At 36.3% G+C, this 20,091-nt stretch overlaps 2 protein-coding genes across 2 annotated transcripts; one reads left to right on the top strand and one right to left on the bottom strand.

Annotated features, from left to right (window-relative positions):
- Window positions 1-238: 238 nt before the first annotated feature.
- On the bottom strand, window positions 239-8,075 carry inpp5e (inositol polyphosphate-5-phosphatase E). The gene is made up of 11 exons (XM_014996958.2): window positions 7,600-8,075; window positions 5,668-6,488; window positions 4,961-5,084; window positions 4,789-4,886; window positions 4,600-4,724; window positions 3,452-3,571; window positions 3,223-3,330; window positions 2,530-2,691; window positions 1,752-1,867; window positions 1,539-1,675; window positions 239-1,179 (listed from the first exon to the last, which is right to left on the bottom strand). The coding sequence occupies exons 2-11, from the start codon at window positions 6,420-6,422 to the stop codon at window positions 1,047-1,049; spliced, it is 1,878 nt and encodes a 625-aa protein (XP_014852444.2). The 5' UTR covers window positions 6,423-6,488; window positions 7,600-8,075; the 3' UTR covers window positions 239-1,046.
- A 1,227-nt stretch (window positions 8,076-9,302) lies between these two features.
- LOC106923727 (gamma-crystallin M3-like) lies at window positions 9,303-13,167 on the top strand. The gene is made up of 3 exons (XM_014996959.2): window positions 9,303-10,054; window positions 11,540-11,782; window positions 12,852-13,167. Exons 1-3 carry the CDS (start codon window positions 10,022-10,024, stop codon window positions 13,128-13,130), a joined length of 555 nt encoding a protein of 184 aa, XP_014852445.1. The 5' UTR covers window positions 9,303-10,021; the 3' UTR covers window positions 13,131-13,167.
- Window positions 13,168-20,091: the final 6,924 nt, after the last annotated feature.

The raw sequence follows: 20,091 nt of genomic DNA, 5'->3' as shown, positions 1-20,091 counted from the left end.
TAATGTACCATTTATTATCTGTACATCACTGAAGGTTAAATTTATCTCTACTGAACCCCCCGGGATCAAATGTCATGCAGCCCTGAATAAACAGAGGCCACTACAGTAAAATGGCTCATAAATAGCAAGTTTTCCTACTTTATTATTCTCTGATTCAAAAATAAATGTCTCCAGTTTGATAAATACATACAAACATCAGTAAAACTTTGCAGCTATTAACAAAATGAAGCAAAAAATGTAATTTTTCATACATTTATTACTGGATGTTACACATTAGTTTACATAAAAAGTTGCAAATTAAGACGGGTCATGTTGACATGATACCAAGACCCACAGGCACTTTTATTTTATTTTTTAAAAATACGAGCAGAAAGCTTTTTAAGCTCGGAATGCAGGTTCATAGCTGTGCTACATACAGTACATTCAAAGTTTACAGTATTTATGGGGTTAGATGAGAGGTAAGGCATAAAGTTAGTGTTTATGATGAGGACTGGATGGCCTAAATGATGGTAAACATTTCAACATAGTTTTTACAGAAGCGAGTTCCCTGAAGAAAAGTTAAAGTTCTTCATATAAATAAAAACATCAGATTTCCCTGAAATGGAAACAAGTCGTACCTTCCTTTTTCTTCTTCATGCTCTGTAAATTTTACTAACCTCGGTAGAAATGGTATGACCAAAAAAAAAGAAAGAAAAAAAGCCAAACAGCTGCGTTTTCACAATAGTTAGGCTCAGTGCACTATAAATCACAAGGCATTTGATCGTTTAATCATAAAAATGCAACATTATGGTTAAAGATGCAAGTGAAAGACAAATTAGGATGAATGAGGTCGAGTCAGTCGAAGCATGTGAGCGAAGAGTAACCCTCTCACTTTGCGTGTTTGAGAAAAGAAGGCTAGATAAGTAAAGGCCAGACTGCTGATATCTGCAAACCTCGTATCTGTCTGACCTTATGGTCCTCGCACTCCGTCGTCCCAGCAGCTAAGACAACACTGGTTTTCGCTTTGGTCCATTTCCACGCGTGGCACAGAGAGTTGATGGGAACGTTTAAGAGATGGCGCAGATGGTGCTGTTTTGGCTGGATATGGCCTCCCTCCTCTTCAGCTCTCTGGCCGTCATCCTTCGCCTGATGCCCTCCAGGTACAAACTCCGGTCAAACAGACCTCCACACAGAGGAATACTGACCAACACACAAGCAAATACAGTAAAGGGAAAATCTAATTAGCATGGTTGATTAACGGGTTATTGGATTAAAATTACTTCCAGTAAATTTCCACCAAAAACACAAAAGTTTTTAGAGTAATATCAGAAATTTTCTGAAAAAACAAACAAACAAAAAAAAAACTTCTGAGCTTAAAAAGTCAAAAAATGTCTGCAGGGTTTCCCCCAGTGTATTACAAGCCTGGTGGGCCACACAGACATGTGATCTGATCACAAACATGTTGGTTAAATGAAAATAATTTAAAATCTAAAACTGCTACGGCTGTGAATAACATTGGGACTAGGTGACAGACAAAAAAACTTCTTTAATGGACTCACTTGTCTCTTCCCGGCCTGAGTTTGACCTGAAAGACGGCGATGACGGGTCGGTGGTCGGAGGTCTTTATGCTGGAGCAGCTGTTGTATTTCAGCACTCGTATGTCGTTGGCCTGCCTGCTCCTGAACATGACTCTGTCCTGAGAAAGCAAGCGTGCTAAACCACACAAAGACCTAGAGCAACTAGACGCTGAACACAGCAGGCGGGCTTCTTACTGTGTATGAGGGCGTTCTCTGCTTGGAGGTGGTGTCGTAGTTATCACAGCCGATGTCGAACTTATATGTGGGGAAGAAGTGAACCGGTGCTTCCTGGAAACCTTTAAAGATCGAACCTGCACAGAGACGGACAACCAAATACGACAGAGTACCAGGGTCATACTGAGAAAAAATACAAAATCAAATTATGAGGTGAACTACTAGAATGAAGTCGAATAAATTTATGATATTTTGAGATTGCAGTCATATTGTGAGAATAAAGTCATATTATGAAAGTAAAGTTTTAATAATACGAGAATAACACCAGAATATTTCAAGAATAAAGTCAAAATAATGACAATAAGGTTGCAATAATATGAGATTAAAGTCACAATATTTTGAGGTTGAAGTCATAATATTATGTCAGTAAAGTTAAAATACTGTGAGAATAAAGTTATATTAATACACAAATAAAGTCGTATAAGCACAAAGTTGTGAAAATATGAGAATATAGTCAATATTTTAAGAATAAAATCACAGAAGAATAAAGTTGGAATATTAGGACAATATTCTTAGTAGTATGACGCTTTTCTCATAATCTCATGACTTTATTCACAGAATTTCATGACTTTATTCTCGTAATTTTATGGCTTTATCATTGTAATTTTGTAACATAATTCTCATAATTTTAGGACTTCATTCTCGTCATATTATTATTTTATTTTCTTAGCATGGCTTTAATACTCTGTCTTCTCACCAAGCAACCATATTGGCCATCTTCAGCCTCCCTCATACGTACCGTCCTTCATTTGGTTTGACAGCTGGTCGTGCTCCAGCAGAGGGCTCATGTCGCCCCCTACTGTCCCCTTCATGATGGCTTCCACCTCCGCCCGGTCTTTACCGAGCCGGAAGTTGAAATCCCCAAACCAGAAGACCTGATCGAACCTTGTGGTGACATCGGCTGCAAGTAAACAAAGTAATCACGTGAAATAAACCAGGATTTGTTTTAAAGGACGAGTGCATCCAAAGCAAAGACGAGATAAAGAGGGAGAAATGTTAAATTTAAAGAATAAATTTAAGCAAGAGAAAAAGAGATACATATTTTAAGGAAAAGAAATATAAAAATACAAAATAAATAAATCAAGAAAAAATAAGAAAACAAAAAAAATCATACAATCAAAAAACAAAAAACAAAAAAAAAAATCTGAAGTTTTGGGAAAATATTTTGTAATTAGAAAGAAACATTATTGTTTTTATTATTAATTATTTTGAGGGGTTCAGTCAGAGATTTTAGTTCTGGCAGGAAATGAGTAATATTAGTTTGCAAACTTTTGTTTGTGGGTGAAAAATTTGGATACATATTTTATTCAATAAAGACAAAAATGTTCAAATGATCAAGGAAAACATATCTTTACATTGTAAAAAAGACCTCATTCATAATCACAGCTGTTGTTTTAATTTTTTCACATTTAAAGACGCTTTAGCGTCTTACCTGGCGAGGAGCGATAAGGGTTGGTGTCCGGAAGGCTTTTGGGCAGAGCTAAAGCTTCGATGATCTTGTTGTAATCAAGAATTCTCTCGTAAACTTTGGTATCTCCAGCTGAAGGAAAAACCAAGAAACAGAATCATCCAGAGATAAAGAGGAAAACAAAAAAACAACAAAATAGTTTAGTCTTAGTGCGTCTTCTTTACCGTCTTTATCAGCAGACACACCTACTCACATGTGAAGTGGGATGTTATGAAGAGGAAGGAAGTTCCAAAAAAGGTAAAGGTGATGCCGACGGCTCCTTTCGTCTTGATCTGAGAGATGATTCTGGTCGTGACTGTGGCATGTTCCACCTCTATTTAACAATCAATCAATCAATCAATCAATCAATCAATCAATGGAACATGTGAAATTGTTCACAAAATTTCTGTATTTTTCTGCAAGAATTTCTAAGGCCACTCTGATTTAAATTTAATAATGAAAAATAACCGAAACACTTACACACTTTAGCAAGTTGAGTAACTGTTTCAACTTATGTTTGTGTTTTTAAACTCAATATCTTCTTACAGTTCAATGAAAAATCCCTGAAATCTTGTTACTCATACACTCTCAAATTAGTTGGTGTTTGCCATAAGGCGACCAGGACATTTCAATTCAATAAACAAACCACCACAATCCAGTTGAACCATATTTCTTTTCCAAAAATAAGACACAAAACAACTTAACGCAGGCAGCCGCTTTTCTCAAAGATGAAAGGAGAGCGACAGAGGAGACAAAGATTGAACAACTGTAAAAATATGAGACTTTTAACTGTCTCATAAAATGTCCTGTTCACACTACAGGTTTTTATTGTTATGTTTAATAAAATTTATGATCAGATCAGAAATTTTGTTCATGCAGTTTGAAACAAGAATTTAAAACATTCTAAAGTAAAATAAGTAGTTATTTTAACTTGATATTGTGAGTGAACATAATAACGAAATGTGGCTCTTTAACCAGGTGAGGGTAGTTTTTTTTTCTTGCATATTGTGAAATAATTACTTGGTTTGAATTGCAGCATTTAGTTAAAACTCACAATTCAAGATTAATTAACTTAAAAAAACAATGTTTAGTCAACTTGTCTCCTGTTGTTAAATCAATTTCATGAACTTTAATTTCTGAGTTAAAAACAAAACAATTTTCTTGTTGACCTTAATTGCATTTTCAAGGCAGCAGGTGGACTTTCATTCTCAAGTTAACCCACCTTCAAATGTTTTACAGTGTATCGCCCACCCTTAGTCTCTTGCACCTAGGAGTTAAAGTCCCAACATAAATCTAGATTTCGTCTGTTATGATTGATTCACCATGTAAAGATAAGCAGCAGAGCGACATTAGAGGACAGACCTGAACAGAACCACATGAGGTCTCTCCTGATGAACACGGTAAGGTAGAGAACGCCATGCGACGCCGTGTAAAGCATAACATAGTGAGGTCCCAGAGTTTCCTGAAGACAGGTCTCCCACTCTCTCCTGCAAGCAAACAAATGGATAATTAACTCAACATTAATTGTAAAAACCCTCTACCTGGACGTACCTGTCAGGGCAGCCCTCCTGAACCCCAATGACGTAGAAATCCTGTGCAAAGTCAGAGTCCGTCGGAAGGAGGAGATCGTTCAGGTTGGTTGGTAAGAACTGAAATGTCAGACGTTTGGGAATGACCTGGAGGTTAACGATGTGCTGTAAGGGTGTGTGATGCTTCCTCCTACCTTCTCTCCCTGCATGTTCCAGGTGACGACATAAACACCGACTCGTCTGTCGGGGAAGTGGCGGTCCAGCTCCTCGGCCCCGAGCAAGGCACCGCTTCCCAGCATGCTCCCCTCCAGGAAACTCCTGGGAGAAAACAAAATCAGGATTAGTTTCTGCATCACAGCTGACATCTAACGTGAAAGAAACAAAACAAAAAAAAACAATCTGCTGAAACTAAAAGTTTGGATTTTCTCTTTAATAGCTGCTGACAAGAGAAAAACTATCAAGACTTTAGACCCATTTTTGCCTTCATTCCTGTCAAAAATAAGGCTGAGCAAGCATGTTCTCTGATCCATGCTAGTCCCATAACACCACTCTTCTTGCTCAAGATGTTGGCACATAATACATTTGTAAAACCTGAATTTGCAGTGAAACACAGCAGAAGTGGAAAACACCATTTTGGTATTTTGCAATTTTTTTTTCTTTGACGTTTTTGAAAAACAACTTAAAGATGCAAGAAGGCATTTGAGTTAATGTATTAATTAAGCGTTTGATCGCATAATAAACTAACCTGATCATTTTAAGCATCCATATCAACCCTGCTAAAAGTCATCAGCATCTAATAGCCCTGCTACACCAGGAAGAGAAAGCTACACAAAAGACCCTTAATGCCAACCTGATGGTAATCTGAGCCCGGCACTTATGAAGCGTCCTAAGTCCACCTTACCTGTTTCGCACATCCTGGGGTCTGATGGGGCTTAGCACGCTGTAGATGGACTTCATGGAGTTTACCGAGGTGCTGTCCGACCCCATGTTCTCCAGAAGCCGGCTGTCGCTCAGGTTCCTGTGGAGTCTCTCACCGCCCTTCTCTTTGGCCAGCATGCCATAATCCAAACAATCCCTGTCAATCCTATTAGCTGCCCGTAAAGTGGCTGACGCAAAGTTCCTGTCCAGAGTGGGCAGCGGCCCTATGGGCTGCACTGGAGACAGTCGCGGCTTGGCGGCTCTCCCCCTTTGGTCGTCCGGGACGCTCTGCTGCCTGTACGGCCGAGCTTCGTGCTGCGGCTGCCAGGACTTCCTGTCCTCGAAGACCGGAGATCCCACTGAGAACGCAGGCTGTGGTCTGGAGATGGAGTTCTGCTCATTTCTCTGAGATGTTCGGTCATCTTTGAGAGAGTCTGTGGAGGAACCCGTCTCTGCTCTGTCACTCAGACTCTCCTGGCTGCTTCTCAGTTTCCTGGTCCTCATGCTATCCTCCACAGACACACTTTTGCCAAACTTTGAGGCTTTGGGTATTGATGGAGGGCGAGGCAGATACACAGGGATCTCCCTGTCTGCCTGTCCTTCATCATTGTTCTTGTTGGTAGATTTTACATCAACGAAAGGAGTTTTGGGGATCTTGCTTTCTATGTTACCATAGTCTCCTTTCCCAGGAGCTTCACAGGGGCAGTTGAGAGTACAGTCCTCTCCATTCTCAGTCATCCTTTCTTCATGTCTGAAACAAGCTGTGGTGAGCCGGAAAAAGCTTTTTCATTGCTATTAAAAGACCTGCAAAGAAACAGAAAGCGTCTCAGTAAAATGTAAAATAAGTTGCCTAGAGGAGCTGAGGTGGCAGAGAATAGGAAAGGTATTGTTGAAATACAGAAGATATGTGGAAGAAGACAATCTGATGAGAGGAAAGTGAAATTAAACTTTATATCTACATGCAGAATACTATTAAAAGCAGAAAATTAATCTTACATCCCCCACCATGACCTACATGGCAGCATCTAAACAGAGATGCTGTTTTCTCAGCAGCCACAGGCAAGGAAATCAGGGTAAACTGGGGGGAAAATCAAAGCAATCCTAGATGTTAAGATTCAAACTAACAAACCTGAACATGTATCCATTGCTACATCAGTTAGGTTTAGATCAGGGATCTCCAGCTTAACAGCTACTGTTCTGAAGTTTTTATATGCATCACTGCTAAATTTGGTGGACTATCTACATTTTGAGATTCTATTTACGTTTGCGGTATTCCGTTATTTAACAATCAAAAACGTTTTCTACATAAATCAAGCGCCTCTGTTTGGTTTTGTACATCCCTAAGAACATACATTGTTACTTTGGTCTAATAAACGTTCACATGTTACAGATAATTTCATCTGTAACTTTCCCACACAAGTGAACTCTGATTTGCGATTTGAAAACCAAATCCTTAAGCGTAGTATCGCTTTTTATTGTCCTTCCTGCGCAGAATATATTTCAGATGTCATAGCTGACATCGCTACACAATGTCACATTTAGCGATTAAAAACTCAAATGTTTGACTCAATCAATTAAATCACTGCTGCTAGCGAACATTATTAGCCATCTTACTTCAACAAAAATAAAGTTATTTCTAACTTTAACATATTTTACCACTTTTAAACGTTTTACTTTCTAACCAGAAAGCCTCACAACAAAAGCAACTGTTTCATTTCCACTACTTTATGGACACTGGGTAGCAATTCTGCTGTGGTTAGCAATGCTAAATGCTAACTAATAGCAACAATATATTCTAGCTAGCTGAGCTAAATAACGTTACCGTTAAATCTTTTTCAGCCGGATTAACAGAAAATCTCCGTTTATTTGTGTTGCTTTATTCAACCAAATCGAAATCATAATAATGTAGTGTTACCTTCAATGAACTGTCAATATCTGAGTAGCAAATTTAAAATTAGCTCTGCGACTTCCCTAGCAACGTCTAACAAAACGGATTTTGTTGCCAAGAAGACAGAAGAGAACTCGATTGAGATGTGTCACAGCGCCCCCCTCAGTCAGAAAGTTATATTACAACTGTTCCATCACTACCATAGTCGTTTTTAATTTTCTTAATGAATTTTACAGTCAAAGGTGGGTAGAGTACACACAAATTGTACTCAGGTAAGAGTAGCACTACTTCAACATATTTTGACTCAAGTAAAAGTAAAAAGTAGCTATCTACGAAATCACTAAAGTAAGAGTAAAAAACTAACTGGTCAGGTCGGAGTTAATACTTAAAAATTATGTTATCAGTCAGACAAAAAAAGAGAAAAAAAATTGACATGTTCAATGTCAAATTATTTCAATATCGTATGAAACTAAAACTCAACAGATTTTTTTTTACAGATCAAGATGCTCTGATGACAATATTTCAAAATGTCACAACAGGCTCAGAAAAAAAAAATACAGCAACTTAGAGTACAAATAAGAAGTCTCACTTTAACATAACATGTTTTTTCTTCATTCAGTGAAGTTACTTGCAGCAGAGAGAGTATCCTGAAATTTTCCCCACAGAAATTATTCAAGTATATGTAACTGAGTAAAAGTAACTACAGTTATTGTTGCATTTATTCAATAAAAAAATGTCCAGGGAAACCAGGGAAGACAAAAGTCCAAAAACATCAAATACATTTTTAAAAAGCAGTATTATATGTTTATTCCAAGTCATTTCTCTATTTTCTGTTAAGACTTTCTGATTCATGTGGTTTAATTTTAGATCACATTTAGTTAATTATGCCTTAATATCTTTGGAGACGGCAGAACATAATATGTTTATCTCAAACTTGAAACATGACAACATTTAAATAATTTAGAATATTGCAGAACAGCTACCTTTAACCCAATGTAGAATCATCCTTAATTTATTTCTGGGATGCATCAATTTAAAACAATTAATACACATGGTCAATTTGGTTTATTTTTATAGAGAAAACAAATGGAGTCTCAATTTAAATTCATTCACACAAATACTCCAATTGATCCTGGTTATCAGTTACTAAACAGGACAGTATTCTCCATTAGTTATTCAAAGTAGATTAAAACCAAATAAAAAAATCTGCTGCTTTAATTTCTACACATAGTATTTTAGTTTTCTTCTATCGTTATAGAACTTTACTACAATTTTTTGTTTATTTTGTATAACACACTCATTGTACCACCTTTGACATATTGTGTGGGGTATGTATTGCCGACATACAAAACAAATTTACAACGATTTTAAGTAAAAAAAAAAAATAAATAAATAAATAAATTCAAATACAACATAAAATGGGATACTGGGAACATACAAACCTGTTATTTTTTAAATCAAATGCACTGAAATTCTTGGACCTTGTAACATTTAAAACTGTACAATTCATGTTTAAAGTAAAAAAAAAAAAACATGATACAAAAAATGTTTTGTGACAGAGAAGGAAGTTATAATTTAAAAAACAATGTATAGAACATTTATCAGTGTGTAATGGACGACAGAAATATAAACCAGCTTAAAAAACTGATTAAAAAGGAGCTTATTAGGAAATATGTTGCATAGGATGGGTGTCTCAAAGACCAAAAATGCTATTATTGATATTAAAAATGTATAAATAATTGTACATTTAAGGATGAGAATGTGAGATGTTAGTGTCATATAATGTGGAAATAATTTAAGTTTATCTGGTGTTTGGAGATTTAAATGTTTGTAAATTGATGATCTTGTATCTTCTGCTCTTTTCAAACAGGTAAAGTTGTATGTCAATTGGGCATGATAATTTGTTTTAACTTTTATTTTCTCTAGTTTTTACTTTTTGTCAGTTTGAAGTAAATAAATAAAAATAAAAAAAGAATTGTATTGTGTCGATCTTTTCTTTCAAATTGTTTTACCTTTTAACGGAATCACAAAACTTTCCACACGCTTAGCAACATGCCAAAAGGACTGACTGCACACAGCTCATTATGTCAGGGGGAAACAAAAAAGAGAACGCTGTTGTTGCTGAGGTAGGTCACGGTGAATGGACAACGTCAAGGTGAGAGCGCCGATTGTTAACCCCGCCATCCTTTCTGTGACCCGCCGACACTTTTCACGAGAAACAGCCGCTGAATGGATTTCTGAGCTGGCTGGCCCCCCGGGAATGTTGACGACCCTTTCCATATTCTGTGTTTTTCTATGGCATTGTTGCTGGCTCAGGGAGTTTGAACAAAAAGGGGCAGTCTTTGGGTCAAGTATAAAAGGAAAGGGTTAAGCCAGGTAAGGCACAGTTTGGTGCAAGAGAAAGAACAACAGCAGCTCCCGCAGCAGCAAAAGCCGACTGACAACCAAAATGACCTCTTCTGGAATGAACATGATGAGCAGGGTGAGTGCCATTCTTTAATTATGTGTTTTGAGGAAAACTTTTTAAAAAAATGAAATAAAAACAGCGCGATTAATCACTATGCTCAACTTAATCACTACGCTTGAGATGCAAATATGCATGTTTTCAAAATATATATATATTAAAAATACATTTTTTTGTCTGTTTTCCAGGTTTTCATACAGTTTTTGTTTAAAATTTAAATTTAGAGATGCTAACGCTCTGACCTGCTTGTGCTTCAAAGGAAGGATAACTCATCATTGCAATATTTAGTTTGATCAAAACCTCAATCTTAACACTGATCGCACCACTTTGACTCTCCTGGCTCATCTTTTCACTGGCGTTTGCAACGCTGCATTGTTGACCGCAGTACAAGACCATGTAAAGTGCTGCTGTGAGCTAGTGTCTATGGCAAGCCGATTTAACATAAAATCAGTTTCACCGCACTTACATTCCAGATATCTGATATTGGTTTATTACTATAAGTATTAGTAAATAGAGATGTTTCTAGCTATGTTTTTGACTAGACCAGATGCTTATTTGAGAAATCTTTATTATGTCAATATAAATTATGTCAAATTTACCATCTACAATGAACAAGAAATTCTTACGTATAAAATGCAATTATGACCAGTCGTAATTAAAATGAATTTTAACAGCCAAAATGTAGAGGAAGCCCAAAAAGAGGTGCAACAAATGTTGATTTCTGGCTTAAAGAAACAACTCGAGTTACCCAAATGTGGGTAGAGCACCCAAAAATTGTACTCAAGTAAAAGTATAACGACTTCAACATATTTTTAGTCAAGTACAAGTAAGAAGTAGCTATCCAAGAAATGACTCAAATAAGAGTAAAAAAGTATTTGGTAGAAGGTCCACTCAAGAATTGAGCAACTAATCAAATTATTAATCACTTTATATTTAAAAACAAACCAAAATTAAAATGACAATAATTTACATAAGTAACAAAAAATAAAATCAGGCATAAAAAAAATCTTTCAATTGAAAATTAAAAATTTATGAAACTTCAACAAAACACTGCAAGTGTTTGTGTCTGTTTATGGTGAATTTTTGGTTAAAACATGTTTGTTTTTTATTCAGTGAAGTAGAGAATCCAGAAATTGTACTCAAATAAAAGTAGCGATACTTCATAATAAGGATTCAAGGGCTCAAGAAACCTTTGCTTGTTTCCGGCATGAAATTAAGACTCAGGCCCCAGATTAAGAAATGTAATACTTAAATAAAAAATAAGAATAGTAAAGTAATTGTTGTAACATATATATATGCATATTAAAAAAGTGTGTAAATAATCTAATAAATTTAGTAAATTAATATATTTATATCATTTATTAAATTAATTGTTAAACTTATCAAATTTAAGTGCAATAAGATTACTCAAGTAAAAATGAAAAGTTCAGCGTAGTAAAAATACTAAATGTAATTGAGTAAATGTAGCTAACTCTGGAACTAACCAAAGTCTTTCCGTCTCAGATCGTCTTCTACGAGGACCGGAACTTCCAGGGTCGCTCCTATGAGTGCATGAGCGACTGCCCAGACATGTCGTCCTACCTGAGCAGGTGTCACTCCTGCCGGGTGGAGAGAGGCTGCTTCATGGTCTACGACCGCACCAACTACATGGGCAACCAGTACTTCATGAGGAGGGGCGAGTACGCAGACTACATGAGCATGATGGGCATGAGCGACGGCATCCGGTCCTGCCGCATGATCCCCATGGTAACCAACCCCACACTCCCCGCCAAGGGCGTGACTAGAATTTTTTTTAAGGGCCCAAGCACAAACTGTGATAGGGTGGCACAAACTATTAGGACAATGCTAGCAAAAAAAAAAAAAAAATCATAATTATAATGTTACTTTAATCTGTGAATATTATGACTTCATTCTCTTAATTTTATGATTTTATTCTCTTATGATATTATTCTCTAAATAGTAATACTTTATACACTGCAAAAGGACAAAATCTCAAATATTTTTTGGTATAGTTCCTAGAGCGAATATCTTAGCACACTTGAACTAAAACCAACTAACTCAAAAGTAACTTTTCAGTATAATATAGAGGCTTGTTTTAAGTAAATAATTCCTTATTATTGCTGAAAATGTATTGTTGCATTGTCAGATTCTATCACTTATAACAAGACATTTTTCCCATTTTATAAGTTAATTTATCTGCCAATGGAACTGCCGTCACCTAGTTAAAGAACCACATTTCTCTATTATTTTCACTCACGAAATTAAGTTAAAATAATTACTTATTTCACTTTAGAATAACTTAAATCCTTGTTTCAAATTGCATGAACAAAATTTCTGTTCTGCTAATGATTTTTATTAAACGTCACAATGAATTCTGATCAGAAACATTTAGAGTGACCAGGACATTCTCCTCAAGATGCATTAAAATGAATATTTGCTTTAATAAAACACAAGAGTCAGATCAATGTACTGCACTTTCACCTCAGGATACAGAGACATGCTGCTGAGCATTCTGGGAAATAGTTCCCACTCCTGTCTTTTTATTTTTTCAGGTTTTTTTAGTGCCAACTATAAACTGTAGTTTATTCAACGTTTGGAGGTTTGACCAAATTAATGAAAAGTTAACACAAATTACTGCTGTAAGTTTATTTTTCACAAACTCACATTTAGGTTCAAAATCTAAAACTGGCTCAATTTATTTGACTTAAAGACTTGAAGCTAGTAGACACAACTAAATTCAGTTGAAATGTTTTACAGCGTTGGTCCGGTGTTGTAATATTCTGAGCTGTAACCCTCTTTTTGTCTCGCTCCACAGTACAGAGGATCCTACAGGATGAGGATCTACGAGAGGGAGAACTTCGGGGGTCAGATGTACGAGATGATGGACGACTGCGACAGCATCATGGACCGCTACCGCATGTCCAACTGCATGTCCTGCAACGTGATGGACGGCCACTGGCTGATGTACGAGCAGCCCCATTTCAGAGGCAGGATGATGTACATGAGGCCCGGCGAGTACCGGAGTTTCAGCAACATGGGCTGGAGCGGGACGAGGTGGATGAGCATGAGGCGCATCACCGACTCCTACTACTAAACTCTCTTTGCACTGAATAAAGCTGTCAAAAAATAAACTCCTGCTGGGTTGAAGTCACTGCTTATTTCCAATCAAATTTCAAACTTATCAATGAAAGCATAAGCTTTAAAAGTTTTAGACATTTAAAATATCAAATTTAAAAAAGCATCTATTTATGTGACACAAATTAGAAAAAAAGTGAAATGGAAAGAAAACTACACGTGGTTTCAAAATATAAATTAAATTTAAAAGTAGCCGTCCAAGAAACCACTTAAGAGTAAAAAAGTATTTGGTAAAATCACTACTCAAAGTACTGAGTATCTGATCTAAACATCAATCATTTAATATTTAAAAATTGCTCAAAAGAGTAAATAAAACACATATTACATTTTTCATTTCAAACAGTAAGAGGGCAAAAGGGATCTAGTTTATTTTTTTTATTTTATTTATTTTAGCATCATCACAAGTAGAGTACAATACAGGTCAAGCAAAGACATTTAAACTTACATTCAAATTCATTCAGTTCAGTCAAATTCCTTCCAAATAAATGAACTATTTAAATTTAAATTTGTTACCTTAACCGGAATCATTTAAGTTCAGTTGGAAACAAAATTGATTCTGTATGAGACAAAATTTGCGAAACAAAAATTAAGATAGTCTACAAGAAACCGCTTTTAAACCTGCATTGCGTTAAAAGACCACTAGGGGGAGACCAATCAAAAGTATTGCGATAGAAAAGAACCCCAAGTAGAAAATTCTTCTTTTATCACTTGATTTATTACCTCTTTGTCTTCAGACCTTATCCAAAGAGTTTTAATATATTTCCTATTGTTTATTGTTGAGTCTGTGAATAGTGGTCACACTTGGAGAAAAACTGACAATAAAGTGCAAGATTGCACAAGTCACCACCATGATTTAGGCGTTGTCAGCTTTAACAGCAGCACATTCAGTTTGCAGACAATGCACAATAAAAAAACAAATGATACTGAAAACAGTTTGAAAACCACTGTATCATATTATCATCTTTGTGCTCTTAAATTTGATTAATTAAGACAGTGAAATATGCCCTTGTTGAGGAAACAATAACTTTACAGTTTGAAACAGATTGTTCTCTGTATGTATTGTGTTTTTGGACATCATGTGGTTTAAATAGCCTTCATTTGGGTGTTTCAGATAAAAATCACAAATGGACGTCAAACACCACTTTAATATACAGCATAATCAGTTTCTTTTGACTTATTGTTTGATTTGTAATATGAGTTATCAGGAGTCTGACTTTCTAATATTTTCAAGCAGCCTCAAGGAATAGTTTTATCAATCTGTCAGACTACAGACACATTCAATAAATTTTTTAATGTTATTGAAAAGTTCATTTATTTCAGTACCCTCATCACAAAGTCAGATAAATAAATTAGACAGAGACCTTTTTAACACCTTTATTTCTCTTAATCGTGATGATTTTCTGCTAACAGATAATAAAATCACTACATTTAAAATCAGGATAAAGAACTAGTTTTAAAAACAGATAGCTGAATTAAGAGAGAAAGGTTCTTAAGTTCAAAATACACTTTCAATCTGACAAATGATACCGTGATGCATCTTCTAATTTACTAAAAAAAAAACAATATTCATTTGGGATTTGGCTGGTTTTTCATAATATATATATTTTTTAGAGATTTTGCAAACTCCTCTTAGCATCTTGCAGTGTGAAGTTGAATGGTTAAATATTACCATCTTAGCAGTTGCTTTTGCTTGTCCTTTACCTTTAGACTGTTTCTAGTGCAGTGCAGTGGCTGATTTTAGATTATTTTGAGATATTTTTAATAAAATTAACAGATTTATATGGTTTCTGAAGCCCTCAGACATCTATTTAAATACAAATATTTTTCATTTAGGAGCACATGTAGCTAAATCAGGAAAAACTCTTTCAAAGTAATGATTTCCTAATGATGTGTACCTGTTATGTGCCTTTGTGTTTTTTTTCCTGCCATTTTAAGAGAGAAAACATGCATGGGGTGTCCTACATTATTCCTCAAATGATTTTTTTAAAATCATATTTTACACAGAATATTGTTTCTTTTGTCAGTTGTTTATATTAATTCAACTTCTCAGTTATGTTAAAATGTACATTAACTAACCATATGTCCACATACGTTAGAGAAACATCTTACAGAGTTGTAATTTGTTTGCAGAAATTGTGCATGTATGAGGAATTAGTTATCACAAAAACATAAATAAATAATGATAACATGAAAAAGATTTGACGGCTAGATTAGTTTCAGCAGAGGAGCTTTCCTGCTGCTGCCTTCGCTGCACAATAAAGGTGCCAAACTCTGAGCTGGAAGAGGTGTAGTCTGAATCCAAAAGGAAATAAAACTGTTATGTCTGTAGCATTTGCATATAAACCTCCAGTTTACAGACTAAATAGTGTAATAGTTTTCCAGTCGTCTCGGTTTTTAATTTGCCTTTAGTGCCGCTCAGCTGTTGAAATCATAAATATTAATGTTGGACCACCTGAGATTGTTTTTCTGCGCTTCCTTTAGTTATGCTCGGAGGAAGAACAACAAAAGAAAAGTGCTGGAATCAATGTGCAAACACCCTAAAACAATTATCCAACTGGAAATAAACTCACACAAAACACATAAAACAGGGTTTCTACAGGTTTCCCACAGTAAAATTCAAGCTATTTTTAAGCATTTCCAAGGAGTTTTCAAACTTTTCCAGCAGCACATTCTGGAAATAAAACAATAGAAATGAACTAAAGAAGGCAGTTTCAGTTCACTATTATATTACATTACATTATATTACATCATTTATTACTGATGTAATATAATATAATGTAATATAATGTGCTGTGATGATATTCTATCAGCGTCAAAGTAAAATATAATAATTCTCCCTCACTCCCTATAGACCAAAGTGGTCTGAGAACAAAACACAAATTTAACAATAACGGGAAGAAAAACCAGTTTAGTTAATTAACTTTAAAACTATAAAACCACCTTTAATTCAATTAAGATTAATAAATGTTCAGGAAATCAAACAAACCGGTTAAAATTAGATGCTGAAACACAATATAAATGATCACTTGACTTTTAGTCGGTTCTCCTAAAAGTTTATTACAACTTTACTACAAATCTGTGATGTCAAGGACTTCATACAGAATTCAAACACTTTCTAAACCTTGAAAATACCTTATTTAAGTATTTTCAAGGATTTCAAGCACCTGTATGAGCCCTGTAAAAAGTCACGCAGTAATCATTTTACATTTTCTGGTAGCTGGAGGCAATCCTAGTCAGTAGCTGCTTTTTAATTGACCACATAATTGCGCAATGTGACATTTTGAAAATAAACTTACTTAATGGAAACACCATTAGCAAAACATTTAGTTTCAAACTAACTGCTTAAGCCTGAGCTAAATATTTAGCTTTCAAATTGAATATTTAGTTTGTAAACTAAATATTTAGTTCATAACTAAATTTAGTTTGAAATTCTGACATTTATAAACGTAGGTGAAAATATGGCTTTTAGAATTTAATTTTTACCTGTTTGACAGACTAACTAAACCAGATTATTGAAGTTAATTGTTTGCAGTGAGACTTTACGAACGGTACATAAAAATTGCCCAGGATGTTCAGACGTTGCTTCATTTTCTGAGAGCAGGATCTGTACGTTAGTTGCAAAGATTCGTCTCCAGGCTCAAATCATCCGTACCAGTTCTTCAAAGCAGCCTCTTAGTTTTGCAAAATGGATAGCATAAATCCCTTCATATCTCATATTGTCTTCATTCCTCAAAGGAGGATTTCACAAGCGCAGCTTTCTAACATTCCTTCTCCATCTTTTTTCATCTTCCTTCTTCCTCCAGAGAGCAGCCAATCCAGTGGCCGAGCGGGGAATCGATGCCCCTATACCAGATTCAGCCTAATGAGGATCAGAAACATCTTAATAAAGACCCGTAATCCACCACTTAATCCCTCATTACAGAATCATCTGCATTTTCTTGTGGTGCTCCATAAACCGCCGCAGTGACGGCGCATTCAGGCCCATTGTTCTGACTGGCCTCATCTCTCACCCAGGACTACGACTCCCTTTGTCTCCCCTTGGTGTCAGTTTTATTTGATCCGCTCTCATTAGACTTTCAGACTAGATGAGCAGAAGGGCCTGAAAATAGTGCTTTTGTGTGCATTTCTATGCTATCTCTTGTCTGAAATGAAAAACCAGACATATGTTTAATGAGGACGGGATGGACTGGGACCTGCCGTCTGACAGACAGATAGAGGAGCGCGTTGTGGAGAAGGTGCAGTGACCGATTACTGCTAAAGGACACGCTTCCCAAGCAATGTCTAATTATGACTTATGAGAAATTACTCTGAAGTGGGACAGAAAGATTAATCTGGGCCGCAGAGAGATTCACAAAAGTATCACGATAAAAGTTTTACTCAAGTTTAAAAGGGACCTATTGCGCAAAATTCACATTTTGAATGTTTTTGTGCTTCTAACATATGTCCTTCCTTCCTTCCTTCCTTCCTTCCTTCCTTCCTTCCTTCCTTCCTTCCTTCCTTCCTTCCTTCCTTCCTTCCTTCCTTCCTTCCTTCCTTCCTTCCTTCCTTCCTTCCTTCCTTCCTTCCTTCCTTCCTTCCTTCCTTCCTTCCTTCCTTCCTTCCTTCCTGCCATCCACCCATCTTTCTATCTTCCTTTCTTTTTTAATTTAATCCTATAAATTCATGATTTAATCTCAATATAATTTCTACTGTAACAGAATCACAGTTATACGCATATGTTGGTCAAGGATTATGGTTTCTTTGTTGCAACTGGGATAAAGGAGGAAAACGTTTATTTAAACACTCAGCAGTAATAAGGCAGCCTGCTCTGCTTGCTAGTTTCAAGGAATAATAACAAATAAGATGCCAAAGAAAATCATCTCCATTCAGAATAACCACAAGCAAACATACAGACAGTAACGAAGAGGGTTGAAACTGAATTATGTGAAGAGAGGGAGAGAAATCTTTTTCCTTTAGGTGAAGCTGAGAGACGATCCTTGATCCACAGGGTTGGATAATTAGCCCCATGAAGGTACGGAGAGGCCGGCTTTTATCCTGCACTAGCTCTGGTTCATCATTACTTGGTGCGCTGAGGTGAGTGGGAGGTGGAGGGGATGAAACAAAACAAATAAAACTCATTAAAGGTGCCGGAGTGGATACAAATCCCCCCTCTGCAGCGTGCTCAGGTGCTGCAGAAGCATCATTAGCTGTGGTGAAAGGAGCCATCGTTATTCTGCCTGGATATGAACACAGATCAAAGCCTGCGATAGTTCACCGTCTTTTAACCTGAGGCGGGATTCTCAAAATCACAGCTCTCTTTTTGGCAGTTTTTCCATTTTTCCTGCCTGGTTTTGGCCTGTGGAGTTGAAGAAAATCACACTACACAGAAAGAGCAAATCTTCATATTAAGAAATATTTAACTTTTCTTCTTTCCTATCGTTCACCTATGGCAATATTCTGGCAGCAAAGAGTTCAGGTAACTTCTGAAGTTACAAATTATATGAGGGATCATCTGAAAGGTAAAGCTAGCTACTATAAAATGACAAATTTATTACTTTGTGGGAGAATTTTCTACTTTAAAACCATTATTTTAGACACTATTGATATAAACAGTCAGTGGTGTCAATTACTGATACATTTAATCTAATTAACGCCTTCCATCACATATTTTGACACTCCAAGATCAGGATGAGTAAAAAAGGCCTTGAAGGGGATTTACTAAGCAAAATGTTTGTACTTCCATTACAAATGCTTTTTGGCAATAAGTTCAAGTTTTTTGGTGTCTGGAAAATGAGCCGTTTCAACAACCTCCAGAATGTAACAGTGCTGTGGTTACCTAGCAACCACAGCAAAGCCCAGCCCGTTACCTAGCAACCGTATGGAGCTCTCGCACGTTTAGTCGACTGGTTTTCCCGCTGTATGTCCTGTACAATGGCTGCTGGAAAAGACAACTGTTCAGTTGTTGACCTACCATCCAGAAACCACTTGCTCCATTCTTGTTGCGGGAGGCTCCACTTCTGCTTTTCAAAGATGTACTGTTGTATAATTGTCCATCTCTTTGCAGACATTTTCATGTGCAGGTGTAAATATTGAGTTGTGGGGGGCGTGACCAGGAGTTGCTTTTTTAAATTTGAAGTGACAAGAGGCCCTAAAACAGCTCAAAATAGGCGGAACAGAGCAGACTAAAATCTCATTATCTGAGAATGAGTTTGTATAAAAGATGAAATGAATGTGATTTCCAAACCAGAACACCTTTTAGATCTAAAGACCCCAACCTCCTGCATAATGTCCCTCACATTTGCATTAGTAAGTCATTGAGACTCATTCCAGCGATCCTGACGATCTGCTACGTCAAATAAGAGAAACGTATTTCTTCAGATGACCTCTGTGCTCCCTGACAACTTGATCTCTTTTGTGCAAATCAGACCTGCTCAGAAAGGCTGTTTACACTGTAGCAGTGGCAGGTGCAGCAGTTTTCTCCTCAGGGCAGCTTAATGCTGCAACTGTTACCAAACAGAAAAACTGAGGAGAAACATGTGCCAACATATTTGCTCTTTGTTAATTGTAATAATAACATCTTCAGCTAACAGACAGCAGACACACGTTGGAAGCCTCAGGCACTAACTGTGCAACATACCGAATGAAGAACTACATGCCTGAAAATTTTTTTAAATTGTTTAGGATGACCTTAAAGGTGATCTATTATGCTTCATTTAACAGGTCTGTAGGCTATACAAAATATGTTCATTGCATTTTTTGCACAAATTCTTAGTTAATGATATTTCAGTCTGCTCCTTTCAGAATGAGATGTTTTAAATTCAAATAAGCTGCTTGACACACCCTCACAACTCAACGTTTACACTCACACATGTAAATTGCTGTAAGTAGATGGACCATCAAATAACCATATGTCATTGAAAAGCAGAAGTAGAGCCTCCTGC

Source organism: Poecilia mexicana, unplaced genomic scaffold, assembly GCF_051168715.1.
Source record: "Poecilia mexicana isolate PSO_F unplaced genomic scaffold, ASM5116871v1 scaffold_9, whole genome shotgun sequence".
NCBI classification, from domain to species: Eukaryota; Metazoa; Chordata; class Actinopteri; order Cyprinodontiformes; family Poeciliidae; genus Poecilia; species Poecilia mexicana.
Note: the sequence above shows the minus strand (reverse complement) of the source record. Positions and strands in the feature narration are given on the sequence as shown.

Bases quoted from the DNA above. Each gene is read 5' to 3' on its own strand.
- inpp5e (XM_014996958.2), bottom strand. From the start codon at position 6,422: ATGACTGAGAATGGAGAGGACTGTACTCTCAACTGCCCCTGTGAAGCT. The intron at 4,887-4,960 runs GTAGGAGGAAGC...CTGACATTTCAG, and splicing joins GGAACATGCAGGGAGAGAAG to TTCTTACCAACCAACCTGAA. The intron at 1,180-1,538 runs GTGAGTCCATTA...TGTGTTGGTCAG, and splicing joins CTCAGGCCGGGAAGAGACAA to TATTCCTCTGTGTGGAGGTC.
- LOC106923727 (XM_014996959.2), top strand. From the start codon at position 10,022: ATGACCTCTTCTGGAATGAACATGATGAGCAGG. The intron at 10,055-11,539 runs GTGAGTGCCATT...TTTCCGTCTCAG, and splicing joins GAATGAACATGATGAGCAGG to ATCGTCTTCTACGAGGACCG. The intron at 11,783-12,851 runs GTAACCAACCCC...CTCGCTCCACAG, and splicing joins CCTGCCGCATGATCCCCATG to TACAGAGGATCCTACAGGAT.